We start from the raw sequence: 27,295 nt of genomic DNA on the forward strand, positions 1-27,295 counted from the left end.
TTTTGATACAACGTGAATGTTATGTGCGCAGATTTTGATTCGTTAATCCGTATGTGCCATTTGTTTAACCATTTCTCTAATATGAAAATATAATTTTGAGTCAGTTGAGATACTAGTAGAGGATTTTGATTTCTGACTAAGGTTACAGTGTCATTCGCCAATGTAGCTATAATAGAGTTAGGAGGTATTGGTATATCTATCATAAATAATACATATAATAACGGTCCCAGGACGCTGCCCCGCGGCACACCCGACTCTATTTTACAGAAATCTGACAATTCAGCGTTCACTCTAATCTGGAATGATCTGTTTTCTAAATATGATTTTAATAATTTGAAGTATTTAACTGGAAAATATTTTTTTAATTTTATACAACTGCCCAGGATGCCGGACCTTATCAAAGGCCTGTCGAACGTCCAAGAAAATGCCACTGCAATATTCCTTTTGTTCAAATGTTTTGTTAATATTTTCAACAATCCTATATATTTGTTGAGTCGTTGAGTGTTTATGTCTGTGCTTGAATTGATGAGGCGGCATCCAGTTGTCTGTTGGTAAATCATAATTAATTTTTTTATATATTATTTTTTCCAGTATTTTGGAAATTATAGGAAGCAACCTGATACGTCTATATGACGAAACATCCGTTGGATTTTTACCTGGTTTAAGTATCATTATAATTTGTGCCTTTTTATACATTTTATTTATAATCTCTAAAAAATCAACTGAAAAACGCGTTATACTGAAAGTTACTACGTGAAAAAGACCGGTTTAATGTCAATACTTACCAAAATTCGGTTATTTCTATGTAACAAATGCATTATCGCTTATTCGAGATGAATGCATGCGAGATAACGATATGCAATACAATAACAAAGCCGTTTGTAATGTAAAATTTTAATAGCAGTCAAAATGACTGTTTTTCGTCCATGCAGGCATAACATGTAAGAATATTGTAAATAAAAGTGAGATAAGGCGAATAATACGATTTATATACGCATTTATAAGTTGTATAAAAAGTCAAAAATTTTCATGAAGCTGCGACTTCAAATACACAGTTAATTTTTTGATTGGAAATGACAAACAATCAAAATGACTGCGGCCGTCTTTCTAGTGTTAAAGTGGTTTGGCCAGTAACCAATCCTGAGTATGGCATTGAATATATATGTAATTGCAATAATTGTTTTATATGGAATTTCTTTAATATTTTTGCCACCTATCATAGCCCGAAGACTTTTTTTCTTTTAGATTATTTATTTCATAGCTGACTTTCTTCGGTTTGACAGGGGTTATAGCTTCCAACATTCTTATTGATTTATGTAATTCTTCTGCTATTTCAGTATCCATAGAATTGTCGAAAGGCTGAAATACTTAAGTTCAATGTTTAGCAACAAGCAGTGCCTTTTCGAGATCACTTCTTGCCCAAGGTTTATTTATATCTTCTCTAACTGGGGGTGCTGGAATTTTTGGTTTTTTATTATTCCAAATTGGCTGCCAGATAGTATTGTTCATTCTAGACTGGTTTAAAATATTCGGAAGTGGCTAGTTTTAATTTTGCTTTGAGCATTTGCCACAATTTATTAAATTGAGTTTTGTCTTCTGGCCTGTGATAACGTTGCCATTTCGCTCTCGCCCTCCTTTTCCCCTGCATTAGATTTTCTATTTCCAGCGGGATATCTTGTACATCACGAAAATGTAATTCTGGAGTTGTTTGTAACACTGACTCTTGAATGTTATGAATTAAGTCGTTTATTAATTTATCGATATCTTCTTCATTTTTCAATCGCATTTTAATATTTGTTGGTTCATTTAGTGAATTTATTATGTAGCATTCTGTTGTTTTTTATAGGTATTGATCCAACTCCTATTGTTAGAATGATTGGAGAGTGGTCAGATGATAAATCAAAAGATGGTTTTATTTCAGTGTATTTTTGTCGATATTCTTTGTTATGAAAAAATCATGTAGGTCCGGCAGAGGCAAGGAATTATTAAATGCCATAGATAAAAACAATCTCTCTTACATATCAACTGGAAGTCCAACATACTGGCCGATGGGAAAGATCTACGAGAAAATACTTGTAGAGCGTATTAACGCAAAGTATAGAGAGATGAGCATGTGCAATGCACGACAGTTTGGCTTTAAGGCAGTTGTCTCCACCGAGGATGCACTGCTAACTTTTAGAAAATGCATGGCAACCGACATGAGGTATGTACTTGCTATATTTGTGAGAAACCGTGGAACCTATTGCATATGCAGACGACTTGGCGCTAGTAATCAAAGGAAACTCCAGAAATGATCTGGAGAGGACTAGTATAAGGGCGCTTAAATGTGCTGAGGATTGGTGCGTGACTCATAAAAGGAAAATCAGCAGTGGAAAAACAGTCGCAATGATGGTCAAGTGTAGATTTAATGAAGGCAGACCACCTATTATTAACGTTAACAATAATAACTTAAAATATATAAAAGAAGTACGATACTTGGAAATTACTATAGATAACAAGCTAAACTTTGTAGCTCACACTAAGTTTCTAAGAGAGAAGCTAGTCAGCTTCATCCTGAAAATCAGGAGGGTTGAAAAGGAGGAATGGGGTCTCAAAAGAGGCACCTTTGATACTTTGTATAAGGCAGTGATAATACCAATATCAACATATAGCGCTGCTGCATGGTTTGACAAGTCGAGCCACGCGCACTACCTTAGAAACTTGAACGCCGCGCAAAGGATAATACTGCTGACTCTCACTGAGGCATGCCCTACCACAGAAACCAATGCACTTCAGACAATAAGCGGTAAAATGCCACTATACTTAGAGGTTACACAGCTAGGAATCATAAACCTTGTAAAAAGAAACGCAAAAATTAGCTGGAATAAACCCTCAATCTATAGGTTAAAAAGATAAAGGCAGAAAAGATGGGAATGGCAGAAAAGATGGGAATTGGCGATGTAACGTACGCTACAAGAAACAAGTGGTGTCGTACCCAGCAGAGTGTGCGTGTATATACTGACCGGATACGGTCCGTTTAGGCACACACTTCATACAAGGGGCGCCACAGAAGACGACAAATGTCCTTTCTGTGGAGAATGCGAGACAAGCGTGCACATGCTAGACATGTGCGACAGGTATGACGAATTAAGAAGGACAAATCTTTTCAAAATAGCAGGGACTACAAACCTTGATGTGTACCTGGAAAATAAAGTCAATTACATTGGGCTGCTTTTACAGCACAAACCATTAAGACTAGACCAAAACGAAAACCAAGACCTATAAATCAGACTAAAGCTAGAAAGTCAGTCCTGCACAATACCCACAAGCATAAAATTTAAAACTCGAAGAATAATCAATAATGTTACATAGCAAAGAGTGAAAGTTCGAGCTATACAGAATAAGAATAAATAATGAATGAATGAATGAATGACCCTATTTACTTTTTAGCAAAACCACTGCCAAGGGAACGGACTTGGAAAAATTAGCGGGGAAAGAAGACCCTATTGAGCTTGACACTAGTCTGGCATTGTAAGGAGACATGAAAGGTGTAGCATAAGTGGGAAATAGCAATATCGTCGATGAAATACCACTACTTTCATCGTTTTTTCACCTACTCGATTGGGCGGAAAGCGTGCGTCGAAAACTTCCGTTCCGATTGTCACGGTTTTATAGAGCCGAGCGCATAAGAGTGGTGTGAGGCTTTGCGCCGATCTCCAACAATACTCCAGCGTGATTCGATTCGAGGAAATTGCTAGGCGGGGAGTTTGACTTGGGCGCTACATCTGTCAAATAATAACGCAGGTGTTCTAAGGCCAGCTCAGCGAGGACGGAAAACTCGCATAGAGAAAAAGGGCATATGCTGGCTTGATCCCGTTGTTCAGTGTGCACAGGGACAGACGAAAGCACGACCTATCGATCCTTTTGACTTGAAGAGTTTTCAGCAAGAGGTGTCAGTTACAGGGATAACTGGCTTGTGGCATCCAAGCGTTTATAGCGACGTTGCTTTTTGATCTTTTGATGTCGGCTCTTCCTATCATTGCGAAGCAGAATTTGCCAAGAGTTGGATTGTTTATCCACAAATAGGGAACGTGAGCTGGGTTTAGACCGTCCTGAGACAGGTTAGTTTTACTCTACTGATGAATCGTCGTTGCGATAGTAATCCTGCTCAGTACGAGAGGAACCGCAGGTTCGGACATTTGGTTTACGCACTCGAGCGAGCGGACGGTGGAGCGAAACTACCATCCTTGGAATTATGCCTGAACGCCTCTAAGACCGTATCCTTTATAGACAAAGTAAGCAACGAAATCTCTAGGAGTCTCGTGAGTCGAAAGGATCAATACAATGTGATTTAAAGATATTCGGCAGACGCCGTTTATCGCACGAGCCATTTTTAGCCGAATGGGGCGCTGGACAGTGGCGGTATCCATCCGTTATATCAGTCCTGCCTATAGCGGTCGACCATGGGTCACTAGTTCGATGTACAGACTCTGTTCGCGCTAATCAAAGCATGCGGTTATATCTTCTATATATATAAATATAAGTCGGAAATCAAGCAAAACAAGCATAAACCAAGTAAATCAAGATTAAATAAAGAGGAAGATCAAAATCAAGATAGGAAGTTCAAATTTGGAGCTACAGCTACAAGCACAAGCAAAGCAAGAATCAATGTTATTCAACTACATTTCCTTCTTATCAATCTTTTCTTATTTAATTAATAAAGTTTAGTACGATCTGTGACAAGATGGAATCGTCAAAAACTTTAAAATCACTCAAAACAAAGCAACTAGAAATTAAATCGCAATTAGCATATTGCGAAAAGATTTGCAATCAATGGTCACACATGCCTGTGTGTGAATTGAATATTTCTGAAATAAGCCGTTTTATAGAAAATATTAGACATATTTTTGACTTGTTTGAAGATACGGTTATCAAAACAGCAACTTTACTTGATGATGAAGAAGAAATTGATAATTTATTTGATAACGAATTAGAAGAGTTTTTTGATAAATACCACAAATGCTTGACAACATTATCAAAGCTTAGACTAGCAACATTGAATAAATCAGATACTAGTTTGTAATTCAATTTAAATTATACCAAAACAACAAATAATGCAGGTAACATAAAACAGCCTCAATTTTATTTACCTCAATTAAACATTTCTAAATCAATTTCGGTTTCCAATCATGAATCTAACTTTGAAGCTCAAGTAGATATATCTGCAGAAATACGCGAACCATACGACGATAAACAATACTTTACTGAAACGGAAAAACAACGCGAAGAGCATTCTATTACTAATACAACTAAGACTATTGACGGAAGTTTTGGTAATATAATTCAATTTGCAAAAAATATCAAAGACATAGAATATAATAGACAAGTAACATTAAAACGTCATATTTCACTTGCAAACAGAAACCAATTCACCGAATATGATAACTTCATAAACGCAAGCATACCTAAAATAAGTTTATATTCACCTCATCAAGACGTGTTAAAGTCAATCAATTTAACAACTAATTTTCGCGTAATTTTGGAAGCACCTTGTAAATCCTATACTAGTCTGCTGTTAACTGAGCTACAACTTGTCAGACCGAATATCCAAAACGAAATCTGTTTCATTATACAAAATTTTAAAATTCATACTTCAATACTAACGGTCGATATAAAGAGAGTGAGTGAACAAGTTTTAGTTCAGATAAACGACAGAAAGATGCACCAAACAATTCGGGGAAAAAATTCTAATAACAAAATAAACATGAATCAACAACATACGTTCTTATCAATACGATGTTCAGAAGAATCATCTGAACAAAGCATAACTGAACATCTTAAAATATTCGAAATCCCCAGAAATTATTTTAACGTTCATAGTGATACAGCTGATACAATAATGAAATTTCTCACTAACATTTTAACGCGAGCTAAACTCAATCTTTATGAATTGAATTCTAACCACTCCAAACTTTTCTTTCTAACTCCAAATCGTCTAAGCACGAAATTACATATCTATACATATAGCGCGCGAATGAATGTGTTTTTCATTTCAAATTCTAGCTAAAAAATAAAATTAATAGCGGAAAAATCTAGAATAGCACTATCAAAATACATAGCACTCTTATACCTCAAACTAAGTGAGGCACAATTATTAAAAATTCTTGCGCGAAAAATGAAATGGGCATTAAGTATCGCGTTTGATAAAAAATTATATTGGAGCGATCTTACTATCACTCTTATATGGATAAAATCTCTATTTTTATAAATATAAAATCGCTTTTGCGAATATATTTTATTTTATTCAAAACAGAAATGTATGCAAACTACTGGTTACATACAATTTATTAAAATGGGCAATGGGCAATTAGGGCATCGTGCCCTAATGCATTTTCCTGGAACTTCACGCACCGCAATTAAAAATTCGAGTAATAAAAATAATCAATAATTGTTTTAAATAATTGCAAATAGATTATCTTCTATCTTCTTCTTCTATATATATAAAAATAAGTCGGGTTTTCCTTCCTGACGAAATAACTCCAGAACGCGCGAACCGATTTCGACAATTTTACATTCGTTGGAAAGGTCTCGGGCTCCGCAAGGTTTATAGCTAAGAAAATTTAAAAAAAAATTCAACAGAAAAGCGGAAAACATATTTTCTTTTTTTACATGCGGCGTCATCTCTAAAACTTAGCATGTACTACAAACCAAACCGCAGTCGGTAGATGGCGCCGGTAGATATATTGTTTGACACCTCAATGTTCACCGTTCAGTTAAATTCAGGTGACAAACCGGCATTGTGTTTACAGTGAAATTGTGCAAAAAAGTTAAATAAGTTATTCTTTTCCGTATATCACGTGTTTTGTGCAAATTTTTGTCTTTAAAGCAGGCGTTTGTTTTTAAGGTGGTAAGTTAAACTGTGTAAATTATGTGGATAGTGCATTTGAGTTTAAATTCACCACTCTGTCCATAGTCTGAAATGCCTATAGGACGACGTGCGAACATCGGTCGCCGCACAAGACATGCAAGCCAGCAGCAAGTGTATTTACTAAACTTAAGCGAAGGCAGACAAAATATAATAAGACAAAATGCCCGGTTAAGACAACGCATCAGTACACGTAGATCATTGACATCATACAATCGCTTGGCATTCCAGTATGATCCCACTGCAAACTACAGTGATGATAAAAATTTCGATATTGGACCAATGACGACTATATGCCGATATTGCAATGCGTTAAAGTTCAAAAGAGAAACGGCTGGATTGTGCTGCGCAAGTGGAAAAGTAAAACTGGATCCATTACTTGCACCACCAGTGCCACTGAAATCATTGTTTGATGGAAGTGACCCCGATTCCAGCCATTTTCTTCAACACATCCTTCAATACAATAACTGCTTTCGCATGACTTCCTTTGGAGCTAATATCATTCAAGAAGGCGGCTTCATGCCGACTTGCAAGGTAAAAGATACAACGCACATAACCAATTACTCACACCAACACAATGAATTGCACACCACACACTACACCATCACACGATCAGAAGTTACACCGTATTCTTCAACTAATGATTGTTTGCAATTACAGATACAAGGACAAATATACCATTTGCATGGTTCAATGGTGCCAACACCAAATGAACAGCATCAATTTCTGCAAATATATTTAATTTCGTCGATGGTGGATCAGCTGAATGTGCGGTGCAATATGCAGGAAGAGTTAAAGAGACGAGTTATTGAACAGTTGCAATCATTTTTTCACGCTAATAATGCTGTGGTTAACATGTTCAAAACAGCATTGGAACGAATGCCATCAGATACCAGAGCTGTCAAGAACCGTCATTTTCAAGAACCGGTTCCAAAGTCCAAAAAGGACCCGGTTCCGGAAGAACCGTGGTCGGTTCCAACCCGGAAAAGTCCGGATCGATCCCGGAAAATTCAAGACCGCTCCGGAAAAAAGTCCGGCTACTTTTTTCTTATTAACTTCCCGTAGGGTAAGTTATTGTAATGGGCCGAAAATCGAAATTGAAAATTTTTACATTTCTCGACGTTTTGAAGGTTTCTGAACGTTTTGGCATACCTCAGAAAAAAGGGTTGTTTGTGTGTGTGTGTCACGTTTCCGGGCGCGCGGATCAACCGATTTGAATGGTTAAAAAAACATTCGATTTCTATTGATAGGAAAAAGAGCTTATTAGTTTTTTGCAAAGGCAGGTCCAGCCGTTACGGAGATAGGAAGCAAAGAGTGCAGAAAATAGAAATCGAGTTTTTGAGAGAACGGAGTATCCGATTTGAATGATCTAAAAAACATTCAATTAGTAATGATTGGGAGAAGTGTTTATTAGTTTTTGGCAAAGGCAGGCCCAGCCATTTCAAAGATACGGAGCTAAATATGTAAAAAATGGCAGTTTTTGAGAGAACTAAGCGTCCGATTCAAATGATTCAAAGAACATTCTGCTTGTCTTAACAAAATAATTGATTTTGGAAAAGAAACATTTTGTTTAAATTTTTTTTTTCAAAAAATTTTTTTTTGTATATCGAAAATAATTCAGATTTTTCTTTTAATTCTGACTATAGTTCTATGGCGTCTCCTGACACCTGGCGGTGAGAGTAACAACTAGAAACGCCAATACCAACTTCATAGACACGTTGCGTGTGAAGAACGTCGCAAACTGTCAAGTTGGCGACGGCGCATCGTGCAACACTTGCGTGGGCTCGAGGGATGCGAAAAATGCAATCTCACTCTCTTGTTCATCAACCCTTGGAAGAGTGAAGACATAAACCTAACCTAAATATATTTTATATCAGTGAAATACTTTATACTTGTTTTGTTATTATTATCGGAAATCAAACACTTTTCCGATTATAAAATATTTATTCATTTATGCCGTGATAAATTTCATAAATTTATCTGAACCAAAACTTTACATAGTTCAAAACAAATGATCCAACAAAAACCCATTTCAATTATTATTTTTGTCTCGCTTACTAAAATTGACGCGACCTGCCAATCTCCCACATATTCCCCCTCCCAGTGACGTTGTCACGGAGGAACCATTCGTGGGTGATTGTAAACATCTCAATCATTTGTTTTCACCGCTATTTCGTAGGCTGGTTTAATCCGATCTACTGAAACGGTGACATTTTCACCACGTATCATCAATTTGAAAGTTTTTGAAGATCGTGATAAAACTTCAAATGGGCCTTCATAAGGGTTCTGCAGAGGTCTTTTTGGTCCATCATTTCGAAGGAATACATATTTAGCCTTTTCTATCTCCTTGAACCTAAAGGTTGGTTTTACTCCATGCCTTGTGCCAGTCACAGGCCTAACCATTTTCATCTGCTTCCTAAGATTTTTTACAAAATCGGTCTCACTATGACTGGTCTCTTGGGTTGGTACCAGCATGGCACCCGGTAATCTTAAAGTCTCGCCATATAACATCTCAGCGACAGTCGCTTGAAGATCTTCTTTCCATGCTGATCGAATACCAAGCATAACCGTCGGTAATATCTCCGTCCAACGCTCAGTATTATGACATCTTATCGCGGCTTTTAATTGTCTATGAAATCTTTCAACCTTACCATTAGAAGCCGGGTGATAAGCAGTTGTCCTGAAATGTGTAGTTCCCATTAATCGGTTGAGCTGCTCAAATAAACACGATTCAAACTGTCTACCCTGATCTGATGTAACTCTTAAGGGAGCTCCGAATCTTGCTATCCAGTGAGAAAAGAATGCTCTTGCTACTGTAGCTGCTTCCTGATTTTCTATAGGGATGGCTTCAGGCCAACGTGAAAAACGATCTACGCATGTTAGACAATAACGATATCCATCTGATAACGGCATAATCACGATGTCGACGTGTACATGCTCAAATCGTGCTCCTGGCAATGGAAATACTCCCGGTCTTGAGACAATGTGTCGACTAATTTTTGAACGCTGACACTCTAGACAGCTGCGAGCCCATTGTCGACAATCCTTCTTAATGGAAGGCCATACATAATGTTGCGTTACCAATCTAATGGTAGCATTTGCTCCAGGATGCGACAAACCATGTAGGCTATTGAATATAGCACGGCGAAATCTTCTTGGTATCACCGGCCGAATGATTGGTTGAGATACATCGCACAATAACGATGTTCCCAATTCTTCAATAAAAATTCTTTTTAATTTAAGAGAATGGTCAGAATGTAATAACAATTGTGCCATGTCTATATCCTTATGTTGTTCATCTGCAATCGCCTTAAAATCTATATCACATTTGTTAACTATCTGTGATGAAAATGCGGCGTGAGTTATTTGGGCGTTTGTCACTAGTCGCCATTAATGACCGCCCGTACCGTTTCCCGACTTAAAATTACATGGCGATATACACCTCCTCGCATGACTTCCGTAGCGTCTATGAAACCGACATAAGTTATCTTGTCGTCTTCTAAACGACACTTCCTTCTTATGATACATTTGAAGCTTATCCAAACGCTTTGAAACAGCTTCGATATCTTGACGCATTTGACGCAGATCAGCATTCTTTGTTTCAATCTCAGAGGTTTGTGCATCTGTAATCACAGCTACACGTTGCTGTGAATGGTTAATAAATAAGCGGTCAGCTAGTTCACCTACCTCTTGTATTGACTGTGCTCCAGAAGCAATCTCCAAAAATGGTTGAATTTCCACTGGAAGTCTGGATAACCATATTGCTTTAACTGCGTTATCGGTCATCGAAGTCCCGACTAAAGTCCTCAAATGACGTAGGTATTGAGAAGGCGTCCTATCACCCAAATCTACATCAGACATAAACAACTGCAACTTTGACTTCTCCGAAGTGCCTAACCTTGAAATTAACGTAGCCTTCAAAGTAGAATAAGGCTTCTCTTCAGGCTCATTGATTATCAAATCTCGCACTTCGGTTGAATGTCTAATATCCAACCTGGTAACCAATAATGCATATTTCTCCTTCTCATCGTGGATATTGGAAGATGCGAATGCCTTCTCTATCAAAGCAAACCAAAGTTCCAAGTCATTTGGAATAAATTCAGGAATGTGCAGTTTGTGGCAGCTAAAATGTCCGTGTTGGCGCGGCATAATATCAAACGACAGGAGTCACCACTATCGGAAATCAAACACTTTTCCGATTATAAAATATTTATTCATTTATGCCGTGATAAATTTCATAAATTTATCTGAACCAAAACTTTACATAGTTCAAAACAAATGATCCAACAAAAACCCATGTCAATTATTATTTTTGTCTCGCTTACTAAAATTGACGCGACCTGCCAATCTCCCACATTATAAATTAAACCTATATACACGTTATTCAGTTCTTTTAATTATAAATATAAATTATATATAGACCCAACATCTATATAATTGGTGACCGCGACTGAGAAAACACGTGGCTGAATTCTGATCTTGATACTACAAGCGAGGTATACTATATCATTAATAATGTCTTCACCCGCAAACACTGAAGCCTCACAAGATCTAAATCGATCGCTCATCGATTTTGACGAAACTCAAGTTCGCACGCCATGTGCGAGCAACTCCAACCAAGTGAACAATGATTTAAAAACGGAACAAATTTACAACGTGGGCAGGTATACAATAACCCCGTTCATGGAAGATGCTCCTGATCTATGGTTCCTGTTGATTGAGACAGAGTTTCTTGGAGATAGGATCAAATCCGACCATGCGAAGTACACGGCGGTATTGCGTGCTCTGGACAGGTCCACTTTACACCTGGTAAGCGATGTGTTGCGAAATCCGCCAACCGAAAATAAATACAACACGTTGAAGAGCATAATCCTAGACCGAGTATCCGAGTCGAGGTCAAAGCAAGTAGACAAATTGTTAACAAACGTTGTCCTAGGTGACAAAAAGCCATCCCAGCTACTACGGGAAATGATTGACCTGGCTCGGAGTGAAATCTCGGAGGATATCATCCATAAACTTTGGTTGGACAGACTCCCACAACACATCCGGCCTCTACTGCTTGTATCGAAAAACATTGGGCTACAAGCCATTGGCGAGATGGCAGACAGGCTTGTAGATACTTGTGGACTGCCATCATCGGTGATGGCCACAGCGAGCAGAGCACCTGAACCAAGAAGTGACCGCACCCAAGAAATTCTGCTTGCCATGATGCAGAAACTAAATGCCTTGACGACAGAAGTGGAGAATTTAAAACATAGCAGAGAACATGACGAGAGAAGCAGGACCAGAAGTCACTCCAGGCACAGGAGAGGGAGATCAAAGACGCCGTCCAAATCACAGCTATGCTTTTACCATAGCAGGTTTGGAGAGAAGGCTACCAAATGCATAGAACCCTGTTTGGTTAAGACTCTCCTGAAGCCGGAAAACTAAAGTCACCATCAACACCAGGAGCAAGTAATGATGGTGATATTAATTCTGTCTGTCCAGAGCTCCGACTATGTGTGACAGACAGAAAAACACGGATAAATTTTCTTATAGACTCTGGCTCCGTTCTCTCGATTCTTCCAGCTAGCAAGTTTGCAACCGGTCGTGCCAAGGAAGAGCATGTTCTGTATGCAGCCAATTCCAGCCGAATATCCACCTATGGAAAGCGGACTCTCGAGCTGGACCTTTCGCTGCGCAGACCCTTCACTTGGCAATTCACAGTAGCAGATGTGGCAACAGCCATAATCGGTGCAGACTTGCTAAGCTACTACAATCTACTAATAGACCTGAAAGGCAAAAGACTAATTGATTCAACGACAGGCTTAGCCTCTGATGGCAAAGTGCTGAAGACCCAGAACATTAACATTTCCACAATTAACCCACACCAACCTTTCAGGAGCTTACTAAACAAATATATAACAATCACTAGAACACCACAGAGACTAACAATTAAACCATCTCCTTTCGCACACAGGATTCCCACAACAGGTCCACCAGTCGCTGCCCGGTTCAGGAAGATTTTTGGTGAGAAAGCATCAGCTGCAAAAGCCGAGATACAAAATCTCCTGAACAGGGGCATTTTGAGACCTTCAAGCAGTCCGTGGGCAAGTCCTATACATATGGTATCAAAAAAGGATGGATCTTATAGACTCTGTGGTGACTATAGAAAGCTTAATTCAAGCACGCTACCAGACAAATATCCGCCTCCACTAATAAGTGATGTTTTTACAAACCTGCACAATAAAACAATTTTTTCAACAATAGATCTGGCCAAAGCATATCACCAGGTGCCGATGCATGAAGAGGACATACAGAAGACTGCCATCATAACTCCATGGGGACTATATGAGTACCTCTGAATGCCTTTTGGACTGAAGAATGCTACTCAGACATTCCAGCGATATATAAACCACATATTTCAAGACATTGACTTTGTGTTTATATATGTGGATGATATTCTGGTTATGTCTGAGAACATGGAGGAACACCATCGCCACCTGCAGATAGTTTTTGAGCGTTTGCAAGAACATTCTCTAACCATCAACACCGACAAATGCGTCCTAGGCAAGTCCCAAGTAGATTTTCTGGGTTACAAGCTCAGTGAGAAAGGCTATTCTCCGTCTACAGACCGGGTGGACAAGATTTTGAACTTCCCACAGCCAACAACGGTTCTGGAACTGCGTAGGTTTCTGGGAATGCTGAATTATTACAGGAAATCAGTCCCAAAAGCAGCCAAACTGCAAGCACCGCTGAACAGTTACCTACGTAGTTCAATTAAGAAGGATAAAACCCCTGTCATTTGGAACCCAGAATCTCTGCAAGCCTTTGAGGACGTGAAGAATGCTCTTGCAAACGCCGCCTTACTTCATTATCCAGCTGCTGCAACAAATATATGTTTGGTAACTGATGCGTCAACAACAGCCATTGGAGCCACTCTGGAGCAGGAAGAAAATGGTGCATGGCACCCTATAGGTTTCTACTCCAGAAAGCTCACATCCACGGAACAGAGGTATTCAACATATGACCGCGAGCTTCTAGGCATCTTTGCGGCCATAAAATATTTTGAATACCTGCTTGAAGGTAGGCATTTCATTATCAAGACAGACCACAAACCCATCACATATGCATTTCAGCAGAGACCTGAAAAGGCGTCGGACAGACAGCGTAGACAATTGGAATACATATCCCAGTTCTCTACTGAAATTGTGTATGTGAAAGGTGAAGAAAATGTAGTGGCAGATACATTATCAAGAATTAACACTATTGAAATGCCTACCAGACTGTCAGCTGAACAAATATGTATAGAGCAAAGCTTGGATCCAGAAATGCAGGAGCTGCTTGGTGGAGAAACTTCTCTTAGGTTACACAAATTAACATTGGATGGTTTTCCGATCTATTGTATAATTGAGTCAAACTTTGTTAAACCTTATCTCCCACAGAGCCTCCGCAAAACTGCATTCGACGTAGTCCATGGTATTTCTCATCCAAGCATCAGGACCACATCCAGGGAGGTACGCAGCCGGTATGTTTGGCCTGGAATTGGAAAGGATGTTGCTACTTGGACTCGTCAGTGCATATCCTGTCAAAAGTCCAAGATCCATAAACATAATCATTTCAATCCTTTGCACATCCCTATTCCTGATGAAAGATTCTCTCATATTCATATTGACATAATTTCCTTACCCAATACTAATGGTTTTCCTTACTGCTTAACAATTATTGACAGATTTACAAGATGGCCGGAAGCCATCCCACTGAGAGACATCACAGCTGAGACAGTCACGCAAGCATTGTTTACGTGCTGGATTTCCAGATTTGGTACACCAACTGCAATAACATCAGACCAAGGCACGCAGTTTGAGTCATCTCTCTTCAAGTCCTTGGCACAGGCAGTTGGTGCAAAGAAAGCACGTACGACAGCATACCACCCTCAAGCAAATGGATTAGTAGAACGTTGGCACAGAACCCTAAAAGCTGCACTGATGTGTTCTTCTGAACCCTGGATCAAGACACTACCCTACGTACTACTTGGTCTACGGAATTCATTCAAGGAAGACATCAAGACATCAGCAGCAGAGATGGTTTATGGAACCACACTGAGACTTCCAGGTGATTTTTTCAATTTATCTAATAACTCACAGAATCCAATCATGTGTGCATTGAAACCAACCCCAACAGCCCACCACAACAAATCCAAGATTTTCATTTTGAAAGATATGGGCACATGCACACATGTATTCCTCAGAGCAGACCATGTACGAAAGCCTTTGGAACCACCTTACAGCGGACCCTATGAAATACTTGAGCGAGTTTCTGATAGGATTTACAAACTTCGCGTTAATGGGGCCGCAAAGAACTTCGCTGTTGAAAGTCTAAAACCAGCATATATAAATAAAACAGATGCAGATTACGAATCACTTTCTCAACCACTTCATACACATCCCTGGGAGTCATCAAAGGAACCTACAAAGAAAACAGCCAAAAAGAAAGTTGCGTTCAATATTTGACAACACACATTTAACCTTATTCCTATTCTGACAGATAGCTTGCTTTCATCTTGGGGGGAGTGCTATGGCGTCTCCTGACACCTGGCGGTGAGAGTAACAACTAGAAACGCCAATACCAACTTCATAGACACGTTGCGTGTGAAGAACGTCGCAAACTGTCAAGTTGGCGACGGCGCATCGTGCAACACTTGCGTGGGCTCGAGGGATGCGAAAAATGCAATCTCACCCTCTTGTTCATCAACCCTTGGAAGAGTGAAGACATAAACCTAACCTAAATATATTTTATATCAGTGAAATACTTTATACTTGTTTTGTTATTATAAATTAAACTTATATACACGTTATTCAGTTCTTTTAATTATAAATATAAATTATATATAGACCCAACATCTATAGTTCTAATATACTTCAAACAAATAATTTCAACTTTGCAATTCAATTTATATAATTCTTATAAATATTAGACAATGTTACAATATTAATAATAATCTATTTGAAAACATTCAGTATTCCTCGAACATTTCGTTACGGTACAGGAAGTTCCAGCAATTTGCCTTAAGGCACGATGCCATACACTCCACTAGTTTTTCTATTCAGTCACAAACATCCGTTTCAAGCTACGTATCTCGCTTTTTGTTCTTGAAATTTTTTTTGTAACCCTTTGAATTTTTTAATATAATTATAATTAATACTTTTTTGTGCATTACTATTTAGTTATATATTTGTTTGCTATGAATGCAATTCTCAAATTAGAAATTGTACATTCGAATAATATTTAGTCTGCTTTCATTATTAGGTTGTATGTAATTTTCATAAACTTTTAAATAAATAATTATAAACTTTTTCATAAACCAATAAATTTGAAGCATATTTTTAGTTTCTTTAGTTTTTAGTTTCTCAATTAAAGTTTTCGATATCCATAGCAAGAGGCGGTTCATTTTGATCAGGAGAATTTACAAAACTGGCTGCATATAGTATTAAAAAAAATAACATATTATTAAAAGTATTATAACAAAACGCCTTAGTTTAATTGAAATAAATAGTTTACTTCAAAAAAAGTAATTTAATTTCTAAATTGTTAAATTCATAAAAATATAAAAATTTCATACTTTGCTAACCTTATTTTTATACCTAAGCTCTTCCCATTATGTAATTCGACTCTTGCAGTCAGACAGCAAGTGGACCTTATGATCATAATATTAGTAAATGTACTAATACATATATATCTAAAGATTTCAAAGCAGAAGCGTACTTTTAGAGCCTGGCGATTGTACATCGACTCATAAATCGTAAAACAACAAATTTCAAAAATTCCTTCGAGTTTGCTAATTAACTTTGAAATATTGCATATTTTAAAATAGTGTTTCATAAATAAATAACAAATATATAAAATAATATTTACTTGAAACATAAACTAATATATGTTACATAAACTGATTTTTTTAAGTGTCAATTTTAAAAGTAGAAGTGTTTTTATTACCTTCTATATCGTTTAAAATGTTGTTGAAATAGATAAATATTCAGTTCAGAAATAATAATTTAGACGGATTAACGAAATGCGGCTTTTGTAGTCGGGCGTTGTCTATATAAAATAGTTGGAGGTCTTTCTGAAAACAAGTGTCAAAGTATGATTTGGAGAAGTCATTAAAATCAATATTTATGGGCTAAAGACTGATGGCTCGCAATGAAAAGATTCAGGCTAATACATACAATCGTATAACAATGTTTAATTTCTCAGAAGTAAAAAGCTATATATTTTTAAAAAATCCATACTAATATATTCAACAATTATAAAATGTTATTATTTTATTTAAACAGTATAGAATTTTAAAAATTTCACGTGAGCGAATTGATTTGTATAATATTATCTAATTTAGATAATAAATATTTGTTTCAGAGACCGTATATCAATGAATTCAAATGTTTCTTCATGTGGATCAATCAAGCAAATCAAGCAAATTTCATAAAAATTCGGGAAACGAATATCAATTTAAATTTGTTATTTAAACAATTATTAAAAATTAAACAATCGACAGGATAAGTGTAATGAAATAATACAAATATTTGCTCGTAATATATAAAGACTCTTTCAATCGTCGCATCTGTTTGATAAGTCGCGTACTGTTTTATACGTTTTCCTAAAGCAGAATTTAATATTTTAGAAATCATTTTCAAATATTTTTTTGAATTTTGCAGTTATATTTAAATTGTTATTATCGAAAATAATTAAATATGTAAAACAAAAATTGCGTTTGACAAAATATTGTCGATGATAATTTTTTGAATTTTTATATTGTCGCCTATACGCATACACGTCTCCTTTGCCTATCTATAAACAAAAAAATTCTTCGCACGGTGGTCTGTTTATCTTTGTTGCGAATGCTTTAAATGGACAGAATATGCGATGAACAGCGGCAGTTCATCCCTTATTCTGTCCCTTTCAAGCTTACGCAGAAGTTCCGATCTCTCTTTCTGCTCAAATACAAACTGTTTTGTACAATTTTTCGGTAACGATTTATTAACCAAAACTAGTGGAGCGCATGGCATCGTGCCTTAAGGCAAATTGCTGGAACTTCCCGTACCAAAAATTATTTTTTTAAACATTAACATTGTTGAAAAAAAATTACTTTAAACAAATTATATTTTTGAAAAACTATAAATTTTTCAAAAAATTACTTTTTTTCGATAAAAATTTTTTTTTGAAAAAAAAAATGTTTTCTTTATTTTGACATATTTTGGAAATTCAGAACTTTTTTTTAAACCAATCGTACTGCTTTAACTGCATAGAGACGAAATGTCAAAGCGCGTCGCCGTGTAACGGATAAACATGGGTACGGAACCCATAGGAATGTAAACAGAACTTATATTTATTATTAAAATCTCTGTAAAATTACTGATAATTTGACGTACATATGTCTAATGATCATTTTTGACCGCCAAATGGAATTTTTTTTTACTTTTTTCTCTAGATCTCCGAAACCGCTAGACCTGCCTTCATGAAAATTTGATCAATTCTTCATTCAGTAAAATGTTTTTTGAATTATTAAAATCGGACTCACCGTTCTCTTAGAAACCGAGTTACCATTTTTGGCACTTTTAGCCCCGTGGCTAGACGAAAATTTATATCCGCGCACACACACACATACATCCACTTTTTCTAAGGTATGCCAAAATGTTCAGCAGGTTTTGAAACGTACAGATATATAAAAATTTTCATTTTTGAAATTTGCGATTACTATAACTTGCCCTACGGGAAGTTAATAATAAATTTATAAAATCTTAAAGCTGAATATTGAACTGAAATGTACTTAATTTATAATTTATTTTTATTATTGGTAGAAAAAAATTACGAAGAAAATACACGGCTGATCTTTGCCAAAACTAATCAGTACATCCCCAAATTTTTCGAATATTAATATTCAAAATTGATTTAGATTTTTATAAGAAAAGGTTTTGAATGAACAATTATGCACTTTTCTGATAATTCTCAAGATTCTACGTTTGGCGGAACAGCTCAGTTTGTGAGAAAGTGAAAGGTAAACTAGTAGTGCATGACATCGTGCCCTAAGGCAAATTACTGGAACTTTCCGTGCCTAAAATTATGTTTATTAAAAAAAGATTAATATTTTTTAATTTGAAAAATAGATTTTTGAGAACGTAAAACTTTTGAAAAAATTATAAAATAAATAATACAATGATACAAAAAAAATGGAACCGTCGCCGGTTCCCAAAATCTGGGAACCGGTTCCAGAACCGGTTCCAGAACCGGAACCGCGATGGACCCGGTTCCGGTTCACAGCTCTATCAGATACGCACAAATTTATCATAAGAGCGGATTGTACCCCAAGAGGTGAACATGTGCGAAGATTCAATGCACCCACCGTTAATGATGTTGCTGCAATTATTGTTGGCGATCCAACTAAATCGCGAGACATTGTCGTTCAGCGAAGAAGCAATATCATGCATCGCGTAAACGAGACACATCGTTTGTACGACGCGTTGCAATATCCAATCATTTATTGGCAAGGGCAAGACGGTTACGACATCACGTTGAAGATGGTCGATCCAATTACAGGTGCAATATTAACACACTAATTATTTTTATTATTGCTATTATTTGTTTCCATTAACAATTCATTTCATTTTGCATTTTCAGGCTTATCAACGAATAAAAATCTAAGCGCTATGAAATACTATGCATATCGTATGATGATTCGTTCACATGAAGAGAATGTCATTCTGAAGTGCCGTCGGCTATTCCAGCAATTCGCTGTCGACATGTATGTCAAAGTCGAGACCGAACGTTTAGCGTTCATTCGATTCAATCAGGCAAAGCTACGATCTGAGGACTATATACACTTGCGAGATGCTATTCATTCAGATGGTGATGTTCAGAATATTGGACGTCTCACGATTCTCCCATCATCTTATACCGGCAGTCCACGCCACATGCACGAATACGCTCAAGACGCTATGACGTACGTGCGACATTATGGAACTACGGATTTATTTATTACGTTCACTTGCAATCCGAAGTGGACGGAAATTGAACGTGAGTTGGAAACGGGCCAAAAACCGCAAGATTGCCATGACATAATAGCCAGAGTATTTCAGCAAAAACTCAAGGTCATGATGGATGTGCTTACTAAGTATCGAGTTTTTGGAGACACACGTTGTTATATGTACTCAGTGGAATGTCAGAAGCGTGGACTACCGCATGTTCATATCCTAATTTGGTTGCTGAATAAATTACATTCAAATGAAGTGGATGACATCATATCAGCTGAAATTCCTGATCCAGTCACTGATCCCCATCTACACGACATTGTGACGACACAGATGGTGCATGGACCGTGCGGTGCATTAAATCCATTATCGCCTTGCATGGCTAATGGAAAGTGCACAAAACGATATCCGCGACCGTTAGTTGCTGATACATTCAACTATCAAAGTTAAAGTTCAAAATCAAGAGATTGAGATCGGAAATGAATTTATTGTAGCATATTGCCCGCTGCTATCTCGAATTTTCAGAACACATGCAAATGTTGAAAGTTGTCATTCGGCCAAATCAATCAAATATTTGTGCAAGTACGTCACAAAAGGCACCGACATGACTGTGTTTGGTATTGCGTCGGAAAATGCGAATGACGAAATTAGCAGCTTCCAAATTGGCAGATACGTCAGTAGTAATGAAGCACTGTGGCGATTATTGTCATTTCAAATTCATGAAAGATATCCCACAGTTATGCATTTAGCAGTGCATTTGGAAAACGGCCAAAGAGTTTACTTCACTGAGGCTAATGCGGCACAGCGAGCTGAGAGACCACCATCGACAACATTGACTAGCTTCTTTGCTATGTGTGAAGCAGATCCATTCGCAGCGACGCTGATGTACGTTGATATGCCTAAGTATTACACTTGGAATCAATCAACAAAGAATTTCCAACGCCGCAAACAAGGAACCCCAATTCCAGATTGGCCACATGTGTTTTCCACGGATGCACTTGGTCGCATATATACTGTTCATCCTAGAAGTGATGAATGTTTTTATTTGAGACTTCTGTTGGTAAATGTACGTGGACCAAAATCATTTGTGCATTTGAAAACTGTGAATGGCCACCGATGTCAAACATATCGAGAAGCATGTCAACTATTGGGTTTGCTGGAGAACGATTCTCATTGGGATCTAACACTTGCGGATTCAGTTGTTTCATCAAATGCGTACCAAATACGAACGCTGTTCGCAATTATCATCACCACATGCTTTCCTTCACAACCAATACAATTATGGAACAAATACAAAGACGACATATGTGAAGATATCTTGCATCGCTTGCGCATTCAAACTAACAATCCTGATATCCAAATAACCGATGAAATCTACAATGAAGGATTGATTCTGATTGAGGATCAATGCTTGACTATTGCAAACAAGCTACTAATTGAAGTAGGAATGATTGCGCCAAATCGATCGATGCACGATGCATTCAACCAAGAATGAAATCGAGAGCTGCAATACAATGTTGATACATTGCAAGAATTCGTTCGAATTAATGTGCCGTTGCTGAATGAACAGCAAAAACAAGTATACGAAACATTAATGCAAGCGGTGGCCAATAATACTGGTGGTCTATTCTTCCTGGACGCACCTGGAGGAACAGGGAAAACATTTGTCATTTCATTGATTTTGGCCACTATTCGATCAAGATGTGACATAGCTTTAGCGTTAGCATCATCTGGAATTGCAGCGACTCTTCTAGATGGAGGTCGTACTGCACATTCTGCACTTAAGTTGCCACTCAATTTAAACACAATTGATACTCCAACATGCAATATTTCCCGATCCAGTGCAATGGGAAAATTGTTGACGCAATGCAAGCTCATTGTTTGGGATGAGTGCACAATGGCGCACAAGAAATCACTTGAAGCACTTAACTTTACACTGAAAGATCTTCGGCGAAATAACAACATCTTTGGCGGCTTGATGATATTGTTGGCAGGCGATTTCAGGCAGACGTTGCCAGTAATTCCCCGTGGAACGCCTACAGATGAATTGAATGCTTGCCTGAAAGCATCACCGTTATGGAATAACGTAAAAACATTATCGCTAACCACTAATATAAGAGTTCAACTTCAAAATGATCAAAGTGCTGCACAATTTTCCAAACAATTGTTAGCTGTTGGAAATGGGAAAGTCCCAGTTGATGCGACATCTGGATTAATTACTCTTACCAATGACTTTTGCCGATTTGTAGACTCTCAATTAGAACTTATTGAAAATGTTTTCCCAAACATTAGCGAAAATTATCAGAATTATGCTTGGTTAAGTCAACGAGCAATTATTGCCGCAAAAAATAATGATGTGCACGCACTGAATTTCGCCATTCAGTCAAAAATTGCTGGCGATTTGGTGACATACAAATCCATTGATTCCATAACAAATCCCGATGATGTAGTAAATTATCCAACGGAGTTTTTGAACTCTCTGGAGTTACCAGGATTTCCACCACATAACTTGCAACTCAAAGTTGGCACTGTTATAATGACATTGCGTAATTTGAATCCACCGCAACTTTACAACGGTACTCGACTTTCAGTAAGAAGACTTATTCCTCGAATACCAATGATTCCGACTGGTCTTCCGTTTGACTTCAAACGATTACAATTTCCAGTTCGCCTTGCGTTTGCAATGTCAATTAACAAGTCGCAAGGTCAATCACTTAGTGTTTGCGGTATAAATTTAGAAAATCATTGTTTTTCGCATGGCCAGTTGTACGTTGCCTGTTCACGAGTTGGGAAATCATCCGCTTTGTTTGTGTTAGGCCAAAAAACAAAAAATGTTGTTTACCAAAAGGCTCTTCAATAAAACATATAATTTGCAGATTCACTTTCTTTTACTTAGAGAACTTCAACTCATTTTTGTAATCAAAATAAATTCATTACTGTTGTGTAATAAAATCAAATTTTTCCTTTTCAAATATAAACCAAACAAAAAATTTCTTCATCTTTCTCACGAAACCATCTGGTGGCGAAACGGAGTTCGTCGGGTTTGCTAGTATATATATAAAAATAAGTCGGGTTTTCCTTCCTGACGAAATAACTCCAGAACGCACGAACCGATTTCGACAATTTTGCATTTGTTGGAAACGTCTCGGGCTCCGCAAGGTTTATAGCTAAAAAAATTAGTGGTGCATGGCATCGTGCCCTAATGCATTTTCCTGGAACTTCACGCACCGCAATTAAAAATTCGAGTAATAAAAATAATCAATAATTGTTTTGAATAATTGCAAATAGATTATCTTCTATATTATTATATATATAAAAATAAGTCGGATTTTTCTTCCTGACGAAATAACTCCAGAACGCACGAACCGATTTCGACAATTTTGCATTCGTTGGAAAGGTCTCGGGCTCCGCAAGGTTTATAGCTAAGAAAATTAGTGGTGCATGGCATCGTGCCCTAATGCATATTGCTGGAACTTCACGCATCGCAATTAAAAATTCGAGTAATAAAAATAATCAATAATTGTTTTGAATAATTGCAAATAGATTATCTTCTATATATATATATATATATATATATATATATATATATATATATATGGTCGGGTTTTCTTTCCTGCTCAAATTTTTCCTTTTCAAATATAAAACAAACAAAAAAATTCTTCATCTTTCTCACGAAACCATCTGGTGGCGAAACGAAGTTCGTCGGGTGTGCTAGTTTGATATAAAAACAAAAAATCATCAATCGAAAAATCATACAAATCAATCAATAAATCAGAACGTAATCAAAAACAGTATTAAAATTATTGTAAATACACTTATAACTTGTTATTAATATAAAATAAATATATACAGTTATTTATTTATTTATTTATTTATTTATTTATACGCCAATCGGCTTTATACAGTTTTATAATATTGTTTGCTAATTCATAACTTGTATATTTATATCTATATACATATACACACAATTATATATATACACATATATATATACATACATATACACATACATACACATCTACTTACATATATACTCATATAATACGCATATATATACATACATACGCATATATGCACATTCGCATATAAGTACATAAATAGATACACATACATACACGTAGACTTTATAAAAAACTATGATAATTAAGTAACATAAAATAATACTTTGGTTAAATAATATGACTTTGGTGAAATAATTAATTACACAAAATATTGTGGTGTATAATCAAAGTATTTACAATTGGTCTTTCATAAGGTAAGCAATCACAATCATTTAAAAAACATTGGTCCAGACGAGACGGATGTGACGTCTAGCAATCGAAGGAGAAATCAAGCAAAACAAGCATAAACCAAGTAAATCAAGATTAAATAAAGAGGAAGATCAAAATCAAGATAGGAAGTTCAAATTTGGAGCTACAGCTACAAGCACAAGCAAAGCAAGAATCAAGGTTATTCAACTACATTTCCTTCTTATCAATCTTTTCTTATTTAATTAATAAAGTTTAGTACGATCTGTGACAAGATGGAATCGTCAAAAACTTTAAAATCACCCAAAACAAAGCAACTAGAAATTAAATCGCAATTAGCATATTGCGAAAAGATTTGCAATCAATGGTCACACATGCCTGCGTGTGAATTGAATATTTCTGAAATAAGCCGTTTTATAGAAAATATTAGACCTATTTTTGACTTGTTTGAAGATACGGTTATCATAATAGCAACTTTACTTGATTATGAAGAAGAAATTGATAATTTATTTGATAACGAATTAGAAGAGTTTTTTGATAAATACCACAAATGCTTGACAAAATTATCAAAGCTTAGACTAGCAACATTGAATAAATCAGATACTAGTTTGTAATTCAATTTAAATTATACCAAAACAACAAATAATGCAGGTAACATAAAACAGCCTCAATTTTATTTACCTCAATTAAACATTTCTAAATCAATTTCGGTTTCAAATCATGAATCTAACTTTGAAGCTCAAGTAGATACATATTCAGAAATACGCGAACCATACGACGATAAACAATACTTTACTGAAACGGAAAAACAACGCGAAGAGCATTCTATTACTAATACAACTAAGACTATTGACGGAAGTTTTGGTAATATAATTCAATTTGCAAAAAATATCAAAGACATAGAATATAATAGACAAGTAACATTAAAACGTCATATTTCACTTGCAAACAGAAACCAATTCACCGAATATGATAACTTCATAAACGCAAGCATACCTAAAATAAGTTTATATTCACCTCATCAAGACGTGTTAAAGTCAATCAATTTAACAACTAATTTTCGCGTAATTTTGGAAGCACCTTGTAAATCCTATACTAGTCTGCTGTTAACTGAGCTACAACTTGTCAGACCGAATATCCAAAACGAAATCTGTTTCATTATACAAAATTTTAAAATTCATACTTCAATACTAACGGTCGATATAAAGAGAGTGAGCGAACAAGTTTTAGTTCAGATAAACGACAGAAAGATGCACCAAACAATTCAGGGAAAAAATTTTAATAACAAAATAAACATAAATCAACAACATACGTTCTTATCAATACGATGTTCAGAACAATCATCTAAAAAAAAGCATAACTGAACATCTTAAAATATTCGAAATCCCCAGAAATTATTTTAACGTTCATAGTGATACAGCTGATACAATAATGAAATTTTTTATTAACAACAATCTCACTAACATTTTAACGCAAGCTAAACTCAATCTTTATGAATTGAATTCTAACCATTCCAAACTTTTCTTTCTAACTCCAAATCGTCTAAGCACGAAATTACATATCTATACATATAGCGCGCGAATGAATGTGTTTTTCACTTCAAATTCTAGCTAAAAAATAAAATTAATAGCGGAAAAATCTAGAATAGCACTATCAAAATACATAGCACTCTTATACCTCAAACTAAGTGAGGCACAATTATTAAAAATTCTTGCGCGAAAAATGAAACGGGCATTAAGTATCGCGTTTGATAAAAAATTATATTGGAGCGATCTTACTATCACTCTTATATGGATAAAATTTCTATTTATATAAATATAAAATCGCTTTTGCGAATATATTTTATTTTATTCAAAACAGAAATGTATGCAAACTACTGGTTGCATACAATTTAATAAAATCATTGTAGTGTACTAAAGCATTGCAACGCGCCAAGGTCCACCTTAGCTTCTAACTAAAGACTGCGTCGCACGATTGACAATTTTACAATTTTTGCGATTTAAATATGAATCTGAATTGCAAGTCTAGCATGTACTCATTAAACTGGTACATGTTATGAATCTCAACTTTGTGCAAATACTAAAATGACAAAGAACAGAACATCACAGAGTTTATTAATGATTAACAAAATGAATAAATCACTTAATAAATTGATAAAATCAAAACAAGTACGCATTAACAGATCTTTTAAACTAAACACATTGACATCATTCTTAGGTGAAATGGAATTTTACACGTTGGGGATCAAATCAAAACTCAAACCTAAAACTTTAACTTATTACAAATGTCACCCCATAGCGCTGTCCATGGGGCCCATAGCAAAATCCATTCATCTATCAATTATCGATACCATACCTAAACACATGTGTATTTAAATATTATATCTTTACCACTTATATTTGTTAAAAAGATTAAATGAAAAAATTGAGGTTTTTCTATGTTATATCTTCACATGTCTCTTAAACACAAGATATAATGAATATAGTATTATATTCGAACTAATATCTGATTTAAGGAGTAATGGTTGATAGCAATTTCAACAGAATTTATGGTGCAACGCATAAATCTCGCAAAATATATTCATATAATAAAAGATTCATTATGAAATGTTATAAACATTTTTGCAAATAGATCGAACTAAAACAAGATTACGAATAACACGATAAAAAGGAACTATATCGTGGAATCATATTCACTCATGGTTTATATTTCAAACCTCAAATTATTCACATTTCGGAAAAAATCAAACGCAGATCGAAACATTGTTGAACGTTGCTTAAAATCCAATAAAAAAGATCCTGATCACTTCCTTATTCAAAATCTTAAACCTCAACTTGCTAAGCGTCAATGCTTTGAAATCTATATTTCCAGGCCGCGAGTATCTTCGCGCCAATCAAAGCATGCGGTTATATTTGATATAAAAACAAAAAATCATCAATCGAAAAATCATACAAATCAATCAATCAATCAATCAGAACGTAATCAAAAATAGTATTAAAATTATTGTAAATACACTTAACTTGTTATTAACATAAAATAAATATATACAGTTAAAATCAAAGTATTTACAATTGGTCCTTCATAAGGCAAGCAATCACAATCATTTAAAAAACAGACTCGGAATCGTTTTAAACGACTTAGGTACC

General features: G+C 36.0%; 4 protein-coding genes across 4 annotated transcripts; 3 read left to right on the top strand and 1 right to left on the bottom strand.

Moving 5' to 3' along the window:
• Positions 1-6,766: 6,766 nt before the first annotated feature.
• On the top strand, positions 6,767-7,969 carry LOC113371405. Its single transcript, XM_026612033.1, has 2 exons — positions 6,767-6,886; positions 6,953-7,969. The coding sequence occupies exon 2, from the start codon at positions 6,959-6,961 to the stop codon at positions 7,967-7,969; it is 1,011 nt and encodes a 336-aa protein (XP_026467818.1). The 5' UTR covers positions 6,767-6,886; positions 6,953-6,958.
• A 2,325-nt stretch (positions 7,970-10,294) lies between these two features.
• Positions 10,295-11,053, bottom strand: LOC113371406. Its single transcript, XM_026612035.1, has one exon. The coding sequence runs from the start codon at positions 11,051-11,053 to the stop codon at positions 10,295-10,297; it is 759 nt and encodes a 252-aa protein (XP_026467820.1).
• A 366-nt stretch (positions 11,054-11,419) lies between these two features.
• LOC113371407 lies at positions 11,420-13,248 on the top strand. Its single transcript, XM_026612036.1, has 2 exons — positions 11,420-12,299; positions 12,473-13,248. Exons 1-2 carry the CDS (start codon positions 11,420-11,422, stop codon positions 13,246-13,248), a joined length of 1,656 nt encoding a protein of 551 aa, XP_026467821.1.
• An 8,248-nt stretch (positions 13,249-21,496) lies between these two features.
• Positions 21,497-26,423, top strand: LOC113371408 (ATP-dependent DNA helicase PIF1-like). Its single transcript, XM_026612037.1, has 2 exons — positions 21,497-22,492; positions 26,367-26,423. Exons 1-2 carry the CDS (start codon positions 21,497-21,499, stop codon positions 26,421-26,423), a joined length of 1,053 nt encoding a protein of 350 aa, XP_026467822.1.
• The last annotated feature ends 872 nt before the right edge of the window (positions 26,424-27,295 follow it).

The sequence above is a fragment of the Ctenocephalides felis genome, unplaced genomic scaffold (genome assembly GCF_003426905.1).
Source record: "Ctenocephalides felis isolate EL2017-DRISC unplaced genomic scaffold, ASM342690v1 CF-g0.4_SCAFFOLD_01492, whole genome shotgun sequence".
Classification (NCBI taxonomy): domain Eukaryota; kingdom Metazoa; phylum Arthropoda; class Insecta; order Siphonaptera; family Pulicidae; genus Ctenocephalides; species Ctenocephalides felis.

Excerpts from the sequence above, each read along its gene's own strand:
- LOC113371405 (XM_026612033.1), top strand. The coding sequence starts at position 6,959 with ATGCCTATAGGACGACGTGCGAACATCGGTCGCCGCACAAGACATGCA.
- LOC113371406 (XM_026612035.1), bottom strand. The coding sequence starts at position 11,053 with ATGCCGCGCCAACACGGACATTTTAGCTGCCACAAACTGCACATTCCT.
- LOC113371407 (XM_026612036.1), top strand. The coding sequence starts at position 11,420 with ATGTCTTCACCCGCAAACACTGAAGCCTCACAAGATCTAAATCGATCG. Across the intron at positions 12,300-12,472 it reads TACCAAATGCATAGAACCCT|CTAGCAAGTTTGCAACCGGT; the intron begins GTTTGGTTAAGA and ends CGATTCTTCCAG.
- LOC113371408 (XM_026612037.1), top strand. The coding sequence starts at position 21,497 with ATGCAAGCGGTGGCCAATAATACTGGTGGTCTATTCTTCCTGGACGCA. Across the intron at positions 22,493-26,366 it reads ACAACGGTACTCGACTTTCA|GTGAAATGGAATTTTACACG; the intron begins GTAAGAAGACTT and ends CATCATTCTTAG.